A 12,915-nucleotide genomic window follows, 5' to 3' on the forward strand; every position below is an offset into this window, starting at 1 on the left:
CATAGGAAACAAACTGAGGGTTGCCGGAGGGGAGGGGGTGGGGGGAGGGGGTAAGTGGGTGATGGGCATTAAGAAGGGCATGTGATATAATGAGCACTGGGTGTTATATACAACTCATGAATCACTGACCTCTACTCTGAAACTATTAACACATTATATGTTAATTAATTGAATTTAAATAAAATAGAATTTTTAAAAAGGCAATAAAACATATACAGATCGGGAACAAAGACATCAATATGTCTTTGTTTGCAGATGACATAATCATTTATGCAGGGAATCTGAAAGAATTGACAAAAAAAAAAAAATCCCTCCTGGAATTAATAAACAAGTATAGCAAGGTTTGGGGCACCTGGCTGGCTCACTGGGTGTAGCAAGGGGTTCTTGATCTTGGGGTTTGTAAGTTTGAGCCCCAAGTTGGGCATAGAGATTGCTTATAAATAAAATCTTAAAACAGAAAACCAAAAAAAACAAAAGTCAGTTGCTTTTCTATATACCAACAATGAACAAGGGGAATTTGAAATTTAAAACATAACATTTACATTAGCACCCCCCAAACGTGAAATATTTAGGTATAAATCTAACAAAATACACATAAGATCTATATGAGAGAAACTATAAAATTCTGATGAACAAAATCAAAGGAGAATTAAATAAATGGAGAGATTAATCCATGTGTATGGCTAGGAAGACTCAATATTATCAAGATATCAGTTCTTCCCAACTTGACCTATAGATTCAATGCAATCCCAATCCCAGCATGTTATTTCATGGATATTAACAAACTGATTCTAAATTGTATATGGAGAGGCAAAAGGCCCAGAATAGCTCATACAGTACTGAAGGGGAAAAACAAAGTTGGAAGAGTGACACTGTCTGATTTCAAGAGTTACTATAAAGCTATATGCAGTGGAGTATTGGTGAAAGAACAGACAAACAGATCAATGGACCAGAATAAAGAGCCCAGAAATAGACCCCCATATATATGGTCAAGTAACTTTTGATAAAAGAGCAAAGGCAAAAAGATGGATCAAAGATAATCTCTTCACTTTCAGCGACTGTGAAGCTGAGGATATCCTGGCCTGGCTGAGGATGTCAGATCTCACTGTCCTCCTAGCTCTTCAACCTTTCTCTGAAGCCCCTCAATAAAATGGTTGGATTCACCCCCTCCCCCGCCCAAAAAAGACAATCTCTTCAACAAATGATGCCAGAACAACTGTACATTCACATGCAGGAAGAAAAGAAGAAAGAAAGAAAAGAAAAAAAGAAAGAAAGAAAAGAAAAAAGGAAAGAAAGAAAGAAAGAAAGAATTTAGACACAGAGTTTATACTCTTCACAAAATTTAACTCAAAATGGGTCACAGATCTAATGTAAAATGCAAAATTATAAAACTCCTGGGAGATAGCATAGGAAAAAACCTAGATGACCTTGAGTATAGTAATGCCTTTTAGCTACAACACCAAAGACACACTCTCTTAAAGAAATAATTGATAAACTGGACTTAATTAATATAAAAAAACTTCTGCTCTGCAATAGAACAATTAGAAGAAGAGAATTAGGGAAGCCTGGGTGGCTCAGTCAGTTAAGCGTCTGCCTTCGGCTCAGGTCATGATCCCAGTGTCCTCGGACGGAGACCCGCATCGGGCTCCTTGCTCAGCGGGGAGTCTGCTTCTCCCTCTGCCTGCTGTTCCCCCTGCTTGTGCTCTCTCTCTCTCTCTCTGTCTCTGACAAATAAATAAATTAATTAAAATCTTTTTAAAAAAAAAAAAGAAGAGAATTAGAAGACAATCCACAGACTGGAAGATAATATTTGCAAAAGACACATTTGATAAATGACTTTTATCCAAAATATACAAAGAAGTCTTAAAACTCAAAAAATAAGAAAACAAACAACCCAATTAAAAAATGGGTCAAAGACCTTAACAGATACTCTACCAAAGACACAGATGGCAAGCAAGCATATGAACAGATGTTCCACATCATATATCATCAGGGAAATGCAAATGAAAACAACAGATAACACTACACATCTAGTAGAATGGTCAAAATCTGGAACACGACAATACTAAAAGCTGGCCAGGATGTGGAGCAATAGAAACTTTCAGGGGCGCCTGGGTGGCTCAGTCAGTTAAGCATCCGACTTTTGATTTTGGCTCAGGTCATGATCTCAGAGTTGTGGGATCTGGCAGAGTCCGTCTCCACACTGAGCATGGAGCCTACTTGGGATTCTCTCTCTCCCTCTCCCCCTGCCCCCCCCTCCCTGCTCATGCTCTCTCCCTCTCTCTCCCTAACAAACAAAGAAAAAAGCAAGCAAACAAATGAACAAAAAGAAACATTCATACATTGCTGCTGAGTACAGCCACTTTGGAAGACAGTTTGGTGGTTTCTCACAAAACGAAACATACTCTGGGTACCTGGATGGCTCAGTCTGTTAAGCATCTGCCTTCTGCTCGGGTTATGATCCCAGGGTCTGGGATTAAGCCCCACATCGGGCTCCCTGCTCAGCAGCGAGCCTGCTTCTCCCTCTGCCTGCCACTCCCCCTTCTTGTGCACACACTCTCTTTCTCAAATAAATAAATAAATAAATAAAAATTTTTAAAAAAGAAACATACTCTTACCATATGATCCAGCAATCACGTGCCTTGATTTTTACCCAAAGGAGTAAAAAATTTTGTCTATCCAAAACCCTGCACATGAATGTTTATAGCAGCTTTATTTATAATTGCCAAAACTTGGAAGTAACCAAGATGTCCTTCAGTAGGTGAACAGATAAATAAACTGTGGTACATGCAGACAATGGAAGACTAGTGGTGCTAAAAAGAAATGAGCTATTAAGCCATGAAAAGACATAGAGGAATTTTAAAGTACAAAAAGCCAATATGAAAAGGCCACATATGTATGATTTCCACTCTGTGACATTCTGGAAAAGGCAAAACTGTGGAGACAATGAAAAAAGATCAGTAGTTACAAGGGGTCGGGGTGGGGGGAGATGTACAGGTAGGGCACAGAGAATTTTGGGGCAGCGAAAATACTCTGTATGATAATGATGGATATATGTCATTATACATTATCCAAGCCCATTGAATGTACACCACCAAGACTGAACCCTTAGATAAACTATGGACTTTGGGTGATTATGATGTGGTCAGTATAGGTTCATCCTTGGTTAAAAAAAAAAAAAAGTACCATTCTGGTGAGTGATGTTGTTAATGGGGAGATTGTGTATGTGTAGGAGCAGGAATTATTATGAGAAATATTTGTACCTTGCTGTCAATATTATTGTAAACCTAAAACTGCTCTTAAAAAAATAAAGTCTTAAAGAAAAGTTGAACAGATAAACACATGGCACATAATAGAACATACGTGGGCTCTTGTTTGTTCCTCATATTTTTCTTTTTCTTCCCTCTTTAAATTGATAAGATTGGACTCATTAATTCTTTGGTTCTTTCAAACTTTGGATTTCAAAAACTTTCAAATGCTTTTGATTCCTTCTCCTCACTTTTATGTGTCATCTCTTCCATTATTTTCTTCTTTACTTTTTTCTCTGCCTCTTCCTCTCCTTTTTTTTCTCCTTCTCCCCGCCTCCATCTCCTTTCTGTTTTTGCTTCTCATTTGCTACCATAAACCAAGCCATGTGGACCATAAACTTTGAGTTTAAAGTCCCTTCCACTCCAGCAGTCTACCAGTCCTGTGATAGTCTCTTCATTTATGTTCCCTTTTTTTTTCTCACTGTCTCTTCTTTCCATTGCTTATAAATTACTTAATTTCCCTAGGCCTCAGTTTTTCCATCTGTAAAATAGAAATAATAATAGATTGTTATAAGCGTCAAATGAATTAAGTAAACCTCTTCGTTCAGCGCCTAACCCAACGACCTCCAAGCTGTCATTAACTTTATTCTTATTTGACCTTCTGCCAGCCCAGTATGAAGTGTAAAACACTATAGAAATGTTAGTCGTTTACTATTTTCCCTAAAGTATCATGGTAACATGGAAAGTTGGCTTCGGGCTTGAAGAGACCGGAGTTCCAGGCAAATCTCTAAATTTTTATAAGCATCAATTTCTTTATCTCTAAAGTGAAAATAATAACAGATGCCTTCCTTACACCTAGGGATTTTTCGTCTCCCAGAAATTAAGAGACGCAATATACAGGAAAGCCTCGCTCTACAAGTATAGTAGTCATGATAAACCGTGTCCTGGAGTCACACTGGGGACGCAGTGTAGTTATGAGGATTTAATGGGATACAATTTCAAAAGATGCCTGACCAATAGTAAGCACTCAATACATGGTATCTATTATTACTTCCTTTACTTTTTCTTTCTTTCTTTCTTTCTTTTTTTTTTTAAAGATTTTATTTATTTATTTGAGAGAGAGAGAATGAGAGAGAGCGAGTACATGAGAGGGGGGAGGGTCAGAGGGAGAAGCAGGCTCCTTGCTGAGCAGGGAGCCTGATGCGGGACTCGATCCTGGGACTCCAGGATCATGACCTGAGCCGAAGGCAGTCGCTTAACCAACTGAGCCACCCAGGCGCCCCTTCCTTTACTTTTTCTACTTCTTTCCTCTTGCTCCTCAAAAAAAGTAGTGGTTAAAATAGCCCGGAGATCCCTGACGCTAAACTTCTTTGATTGATTCTTGTCTCTTTCCTATCTCTCCTCATTTCCTTCCCTCCCTTTTTCCCTCCTTCCTCTCTCTTTCCCATTACAGCTTTCCTGTCGCCTCAGGCACCCTATGCAGCCCGAGTCTCCAGATTTCGGGCAGCTCTGAGCCGACACCTAACCACCCGGTACCTGCAGGACAGGTTCTCCCTCTGCATTTACCTTCCAGGGCTCATCTGTCAATAAAGTTTTATTGAAACAGAGCAGGAAAAAAAAAAGGCGCCCGTCATTCTTCCTCAACAGCCAATCAGAGAGTAGAATGACAGGCGCTTGCAGGCGCTTCAGCCGTCGGAAGGCGGGGGAGGGGCATGGCCCGCCCGAAACCGGCCTCGTAAGAGCGGAAGTACGAGGCGGAAGCCAGCCATAGAGTTTAGCGGCCAGAGCGACTCTGCAGGGAGGTGGCAGGAAAGGCTCGGAACGGCTGCCGGAGGTGACGGAGCGGCGGCCCCGCCCGGTGTGCTGGAAGACGAAGCTTCCAGGTAGCGGCCCGCAGAGTCTGACCCAGGGTACGACGGGGCAGTCGCCGTGAGCCCACGGTCCCTGGGCGGCCTCTTTAAGGGAGGGGGCGGAGCCACGTGGAGGGATCGTGAGGGTGAGGTCACGTGGTTGAGAGCACTTGCGGGGCACCACGGAAATTTGAGGGAGCGTTGTTGGGGTGGACACCATGTGACACCCCTTCCCCCACTACATCCTGTGCCTTGGGGTTCAATGGGGTGCACGTGGTGGGGCTTGGGATCAGGCCCCGGGATGGGGGAGGGGGCGTGGCAAACCCTGTCTCAGCCAGGCTTCCATCAAAGTGGCCGATTTTAGGATTTCTAGATCCGAGTTTTAGACTGCTCCATCTCTCATTCCTCATTTGCAGAAGTGACTCAGTGCCTCTGCAATCCAGCCTCCCTGTGCTTCCCGCCCTCCCAGTGTTCAGGGGCCTCCAGCTTCACGTTCTCTTTCCTTGCAGCTCCAGATATCCTGAGCCCAGGTCCCCCCAGCTCAGTGCAGCCATGAGTGCCGAGGTGAAGGTGACAGGGCAGAACCAGGAGCAATTTCTGCTCCTGGCCAAGTCGGCCAAGGGGGCAGCGCTGGCCACACTCATCCACCAGGTGCTGGAGGCTCCTGGGGTCTACGTGTTTGGGGAACTGCTGGATATGCCTAATGTTAGAGAGGTGGGTTCCTGGCCTGGAGAGCCCACAGGGAAGCTTGGGGCTAAGTTTGAATTTGAGAATGGGTGGGCAGGGCTCATTTGCAACTCCATAACCATTCAGTTGAACAAGAATACGATGATGATTAATTAACAGCTGCAAAAATAAGTAGACAAGTAAACCTCTTTCTTTTGGTGATGAATCATCTGTAAAACCCATTATTTTTCATTTTTTAAGCAAAAGAGCATGTGATTCAGAAAAGGAGACCTGATTCCAGCCTGTCTCCGCCAAGGTAGTAGCTCTTAATAAAATCATGTCACCTTGATGAGGTCACTTTTACTTTAGGGCCTCTGTTTTTCTCTTTTAAAATCAGAGCTGATACTGTTCCTCATCCTCAATTATAGAAATCAGGTCAGATTATGGGAAGTGTGAAGTCCAGTACAAATGGAAGGAACGAACCTGAAATTGGCATACCCTCCTCTCCCCAATTTGTACCCTTTGTTAATTCACTTAATCTAGAAGTGTTAGAAGGTGTGTTTCCCCCCAAAGACCGGCAAGATGCTAGGAACACAGCAGAGAGAACTGTTCACATAGAAGCGGCAGAGTAAAGGGGTACCCGGGTGGCTCAGTTGTTAAGCGTCAACCTTCGGCTCAGGTCATGATCCCGGGGTCCTGGGATCGAGCCCCACATTGGGCTTCCTGCTCAGTGGGAAGCCTTCTTCTCCCACTGCCACTACCCCCGGCTTGTATTCCCTCTCTTGCTGTGTCTCTCTCTGTCAAATAAATAAATAAATAAAATCTTTAAAAAAAAAAAAGTGGCAGAGTAAAGAGTTTAAAGTGTAGAGTGGGTGCATCACCAAGATGTATGAAATAAGCCCAAGTCCTGAGATGTTATTGGTATGTGGGCAAACTATGGTAAAGTTTTGAGGGCCAGTGATTGACTGAGTCAATGGATTTACCTTTGGGATCACTCTGTGGTATATGGAGAACACTTTGGCTGCCTTCTTTCCCTGCTTTCCTCTGCAGTGGAACTAAAGAGGGTCCATTAGGGTGAAGAAAAAGAAGCATTTATTGGGTGCTTATTTATCTCTCTGCTAGTCATCTGGGAATACCAGAAAATACAAGACGCAGTGCTTATTACTCTTCCAAAACTTATATTCAGTTGCAGAGATAAGATGAATGGATATGGATGTGTAAATTACTTATTTAGCAAGTATTTATTGAGAGCTGAATACATGCCCAGCTTTGCTAGACCTAAGTGGTTGGGATACCAGGGCCTGGGTCTGTAATCTTACTGGAAAGAAAGATATTCTTGGGTAACAACCGAAGGGTTTGATCGATTAAGTGCCAGAATGAGTGATCAGTGATAGGAGATGAGATCTGGGTGAGCTGGCGTGGGTGATGAAGCCTCTTGGGTGCTACAGGTCTGACGCAGAGGCCACAAATTCCAGCGCCTGCTGAGGCCATGCAGCGGTCAGAGATGAGTGAGGCTAAGCAGGAGTGTTTGGTGAATTGGCAAGGACAGCAGACTGCCTAATGATACTCAGATTCAGAAATACTAAACACACTCTAAGGACCAAAACACAATTTGCAATGTCTGGGTGTGCACATGCCCACACACACTACTGAACACTCTGAATTTGTTCAATTCTGAATTAGGGTAAGAATGAAGACATATGGAGGAAGAGGGCATGGTGGATTGGGGCGGGGGTAGTGTAAATAAGGGTCTGGAGGTGGAAATCAGGTCTTTCAATGGGGAGAGTGATCAGAGAGGCAGAGAAGTCCTTTTGGTGAGCTGGGAGAGCCGATGGGAGAGGGGAAAGATGGGGCCAGAAAGTGGAATTCAAAACGGAGTGGGGCTGGGAAGCTGGAGAGAGGCCCATCCTGTCACCTCTTCCTTCATATTCTTGCAGCTGGCTGAGAGTGACTTCGCTTCCACGTTCCGGCTGCTCACAGTGTTTGCTTACGGGACATATGCTGATTACCTAGGTAACCAGAGGGCTGGAGCTCTGGAGTAGTGGAGGTGGGAGAAGGGCAGTTTCTGGAAGGACTAGAAGAAATCCTGGGAAACCCTCCTGGGGTACACAGGGTCAGGGTCAAGACCTGAATTGGCATGGAAAACTAAAAAAAAAAAAAAAAAAAAGCAGCAGTAGCAAGGGAAAGAGGCTAGGACTTCCCACAAAAGTGTAATCAGAATTTCCTATGCTTTGGCCTTTTTTCCTAGCTGAAGCCCGAAATCTTCCCCCACTCACAGAGGCTCAGAAGAATAAGCTTCGACACCTATCAGTTGTCACCCTGGCTGCCAAAGTCAAGGTGAGTGACAGTCCCGTTCCCCCCACCCCAGTCCTGAGCCAAAGGGGAATGTCCCTTCGAAGGGCCTGTCTGAAGGGAATTTGCGGTCAGACAGCCTTTGCCCACAGTGTTGCTTTTCTGACTTCCCCACCCCACCATGTCCCTCCAGGATCTATATATGAACTCCACTACCTGCAGCCTTTCGGGCTGAATATTATTCTCTTAGTTTTCTGTTTTGTTTTTGTTTTTCATTCAACATTTTTTTGCATCTTGGGTCAAAATAGCAACCAGGATGCCATTCACTTGTTTAGCAATCACCTTCCTCCTCACTAAAGAAAGTCCCACACAGGGGCGCCTGAGTGGTTCAGTCAGTTAAGGGTCTGCCTTTGGCTCAGGTCATGGTCCCGGGATCCTGGGATCGAGCCCCGCATCGGGCTCCCTGCTCAGCGTGGAGTCTGCTTCTCCCTCTCCCTCTACACGGCCCCCGCAACCAGCTTGTGCCCACTCATGCTCACGTGTGCATGCTCTCTCTCTCAAATAAATAAATAAAAATCTTAAAAAAAAAAAAAAAAAGTCCCACTTAAACGGTCTCAATTTTCAGATCTGGGAATAAGGCTTTCTTTCTTCTGGTGAAGTGCGAGGCTTCTATTTGCTAAAGTCAAAAGTGTATAACCCAGAAGTATCTCTGTAGTTCCAGTTAGGTTCAGTTTTTTATTAAATATCCCTCTCCCACCCACCTGCATTCTCTCAGCTGTTACTTGACTCTCCTGTGGTCCTCCTGATTTTACCTAAACCAGGCTCTCTGTCATGAGGTGCCTCTGTGGAAGGAAGTGGGGTATAAACGATAAATAGTAACTCAGAGCCCTCCCCCACCACCTGTTCCCGCTACGTCAGGCTTATCTGGACCAAGGTCTGTGTGCTGTCCTGAGCTATGGCCAGAGGATTGACACCCAGGCAGATGTCACTTTCTTCCCCTGTGGGGTGGGAGGTAAAGGGTGGTAGGGGAACGTAAATCTTCTATCTTATTTGCAGTTGTCCTTCTCGGGGTGTTATTTTTCAGGGGGCAATACTTTCACTTATTTTGCCTTAGAACCAGCCTTTTAGAGGAAATCCTTTAGGAGTAGGAGTGGAGACTAGGCAGGGGAGCCGAGGCTGGGGGGAAGGAGGGAAGAATCTTGGAAGCCCTTCTGTGCTGCAGAGCCTCACAGATCCCTGCCCGACCTCCCTGCACCCCAGTGTATCCCATATGCAGTGTTGCTGGAGGCCCTTGCCCTGCGGAACGTACGGCAGCTGGAAGACCTTGTCATCGAGGCGGTGTACGCCGACGTGCTCCGGGGCTCCCTGGACCAGCGCAATCAGCGGTTGGAGGTTGACTACAGCATTGGGCGGGACATCCAGCGGCAGGACCTCAGTGCCATTGCTCGAACCCTGCAGGAGTGGTGAGACGGGTGCCCTGGCCCTGTTCCTTCCCTCCTCACTCCGGGAAAGGGGGAGGCCCTTGGGAGGGGGAAGGGGAGGGCTGGGCTGGGCTGCAGAGGTGGAATCCCAGAGGATGAAGGGAGGGAGCTCATTCCTCCAAAAGCTTCTGAGGGCAGACGGGAGCAGAGGAGGGCCTGCAGGGCGAGAGGCCAGAAGCAGTGTCCTTGGCATAGTCCTTGGGGGGCGGGGGAGCAGTACTCTTGAGAGGATCCTCACCGGGGTGTTGGATCCTCACTTGTCTTTAAGCTGGATTCATCCCATCCGTCCGTAAGCGGCACTGTCTGTAGGCCATGCGTCTCTCCCACTTCCGTTTTTCTCTTTGTGTTCTTGTCTGACTTCAATATACCTTTTTTTTCCTTCTCTCTGGCATCTACCCAGTGCTGTTTTTAGTTCCTCCTCTCGCATGTTGCACTTTACTCCAGGCACTTCACCTCTCTTATCCCCCCCCTCCACCCTGAGTGTCTTTGTGGCTCCTGGGACTACTGTTGCACGTGGTTTCCAGGCGCCCTGGCGAGGGTTCCTAACTCAGACAAGGGGTTTGTATGCAGGCTATTCTGAGTCTGTTTTCGTGAGTGTGTGCTCACAGCCTCCTCCCGCTGACGCGTCTCCTCTCCTGATTCTCGCAGGTGTGTGGGCTGTGAGGTGGTGCTGTCAGGCATCGAGGAGCAGGTGAGCCGCGCCAACCAGCACAAGGAGCAGCAGCTAGGCCTGAAGCAGCAGATCGAGAGTGAGGTGAGCGGGCAAGGGATCGGGACAGACCCAAGCTCCCGCCGCCTGGGCCAGTTGCCCTGTGCAGACGGGTTGGGACCGTGGCTGTAGCAAACAGACGAGGTAGGCAGGGACGGTCCGATTCTGGGACTTTCCTTACTATCCCCCATTTCTTTCATCCGGGTAGGTCGCCAACCTTAAAAAAACCATTAAAGTTACAACAGCAGCTGCCGCCGCAGCTACATCTCAGGACCCCGAGCAGCACCTGACTGAGCTGAGGGAACCCGCCCCCGGCACCAACCAGCGCCAGCCCAGCAAGAAAGCCTCAAAGGGCAAGGGGTGAGCCTCTGTGGCAGGGACCGCTTGCTTCCGGGGTGTCCTGCCTTTACTTCAGAGACCTGGCTGTCCTCACCCCCTGTAGTCATTTGCATGGGGGTAGACAGTGGGGGGAGCCCGCAGGGGTGAGGGGATTCCCTGCAGCCTCTCTCTCTCTCTCTCTTCCCCTTGCCAGGCTCCGAGGGAGCGCCAAGATTTGGTCCAAGTCGAACTGAAGGGACTGTCGTTTCTTCCCTGGGGATGCGGGGTCCTAGCTTCCTGCCTGTCCTTTAGGAGTCCTCCAAGAGCCTTCCTGTGCCCCTGGTCAACTGATAATCCTAGGTTCATGACCCTTAACCTCCCTCTTCTCTCCTGACCCCCAAGCGTAGATCACACCTTCTCTAGGGAGGAGGCAAGTACAAGTCATGTTTTTGTTGGTACTTCTGCTTTATGTGACTTTATTATGTGTCCCATTGTCTCCCTCCCCCTCCCAGCCGTGCTCTCTCCCTGTTTCTTTAAGGGGGGGGCGGCCAGCGTCTATCCCTGTTTATTATACGTCATGGAGTTGAGGGGGGGGGGCTGCTGCTTCTCCAGCATAACCCACGTGTGTTTCTTCTCGGACCACCGCGCCCCTGCATGCCTACTCCCCGATTTGTACTACTTACCCCCAGCCTATCTGGGCAGCATCTGAAGAGCCATAGGCCTTCCACCTTGGTTCCCACCCGGAGAATTCTGGAAGCCAGTCTGCCGTTCTGGGAGTCACTGGACACTTTCGTCCTAGAATCCTGTCACACCGGAGTTGTTTCCTTTCCTCTCTCCTCCCCTTGGGTCCTGGGGATGCTGCTGCTTCAATGACCCCAGAGCCGAAGAAGGGCAGCTGTCTCTTGAGATGTTGAGAGATGGCTCTTTCTTACCCCTGGCTATCTTGGAAAGCCTGATGGCAATCCGGGAAGGATTTATACTTCCTTTTGTGAGTTTAGTGGGGAAGGGAAGGGGATATATAGATTGTATTAAAAAAAAAAAGTATATATACATATATCTATATATAACATGAAACCGAAATAAATCTATGAGAAGTCTATCTACAAACATGCCCAGAAATGGGTATCTTCTGTCTTTGATATGTGTGGATGGGAAGAAGGCTCACTGTCCGTCCACTCTAAAGCAAAGTGCTGGAAAAAGAAGAGAACCAGATACTAGGTGCTGAGTCCTGGCCTAGGAGCCAGGAGACCTAGATCTTGAGTCGTGGGACTTTGGACAAATTGCTCAGTATCCCAGCACTCATTCAGAAGCAGCGGATACTTCCTGAGCACCAACATGTGCAGAGCACTGGACATGCAAAATGACTGTCGCTGGCTGTGCTCCCAAGGAGCTGGGCTTCAGCCTGTTGCCTTCCTTCTTACAGAATTATAAGGGGGAAGAGTTGATAATAACCTTCGGTTTTTGCATCAGAACCACACAGAACTCAGAGATCTGCAGTAAGCAGCAGCAGGCTCCTGTCTGCTGTCCAAGGCAGACCTTCCTGTGTTGGGATGATTGGTGTCCTTGGTCTAGTGCACTGCTGTGCACTCTTTAGAATTGGGAAGCTCTAGTGTAAGGGGCAGTTGACCCCCCCGCCCCCCGAAGCGGTGAAGCGGTTGCCTCCTGAGGGCCCCAGTGTTGACTGAGCTGCTCTCCAGGGATTGTGTTTTTCTCTAGGTGGAGATTTAGCACAGACCACTCTTTGCGGGTGCTAAAGGTCTCAGTCACAGAACTAGAAAGTGGGGTGGGATCCTGAGGTTTTGATTAAAAATGGGCTGGGTGAGCCTCTTGTTTTGAGGGGGCCGTGGAGACTTACGGGGGCCCTACTTTGGGAGTTGACACTTCTGGCTTCTTGGTTATCTTTGTCCTCGACGAGCTTGTTGAGCCTGTTTTGTCTTGGTTCTCAGTCTCTACCTCTGCAATAAACCCCTTCTTCCTCCCACACCCTCCAGTGTGTAGAAGTTGTTAATTCCTGGCACTTGGAACCTGTCCCCCCCTCCCTCTGCCCCTGCCCCAACTTTTAACTTAGTATCCTGTTTTCTTGTAAGCTAGTTCCAGCTAATGGCTCCATAACTTCTCTGAGCTCTCTAGTTCCAGCCTTCAGTGGATGGCTCCAAAGTCTAAGTGTGGGCTGAGCTGGGACTGCCTGGTTAACACCCAGAGAGGGAGGGGGACCATTGACATGTCCCTGAGGACACACAAATTCAATTTGTCTTTGCTTTAGAAAGGTGGGGCTCTTGGCTACCAGGGCATGAAGAAGGGGGAGCAGATGATTTTGGGGCTCAGTTTTTTGACCCTGAAACTTGGTTCAG

At 47.1% G+C, this 12,915-nt stretch overlaps 1 protein-coding gene across 3 annotated transcripts; it reads left to right on the forward strand.

Annotated features, from left to right (window-relative positions):
• Positions 1 to 4,984: 4,984 nt before the first annotated feature.
• COPS7A (COP9 signalosome subunit 7A) lies at positions 4,985 to 12,547 on the forward strand. 3 transcript variants are annotated; one of them, XM_006737848.3, is made up of 8 exons: positions 4,985 to 5,131; positions 5,608 to 5,812; positions 7,702 to 7,777; positions 8,013 to 8,101; positions 9,317 to 9,519; positions 10,186 to 10,291; positions 10,455 to 10,606; positions 10,779 to 12,547. In XM_006737848.3, exons 2-8 carry the CDS (start codon positions 5,651 to 5,653, stop codon positions 10,816 to 10,818), a joined length of 828 nt encoding a protein of 275 aa, XP_006737911.1. In that variant the 5' UTR covers positions 4,985 to 5,131; positions 5,608 to 5,650; the 3' UTR covers positions 10,819 to 12,547. The 3 variants fall into 3 exon arrangements, with proteins under 3 accessions (XP_006737911.1, XP_006737910.1, XP_081677249.1); XM_006737847.3 differs by having other exon boundaries at positions 4,998 to 5,158; XM_081821123.1 differs by lacking the exon at positions 4,985 to 5,131 and adding an exon at positions 5,154 to 5,244.
• Positions 12,548 to 12,915: the final 368 nt, after the last annotated feature.

Source organism: Leptonychotes weddellii, chromosome 5, assembly GCF_054177405.1.
Source record: "Leptonychotes weddellii isolate Sample4059 chromosome 5, ASM5417740v2, whole genome shotgun sequence".
NCBI lineage: Eukaryota > Metazoa > Chordata > Mammalia > Carnivora > Phocidae > Leptonychotes > Leptonychotes weddellii.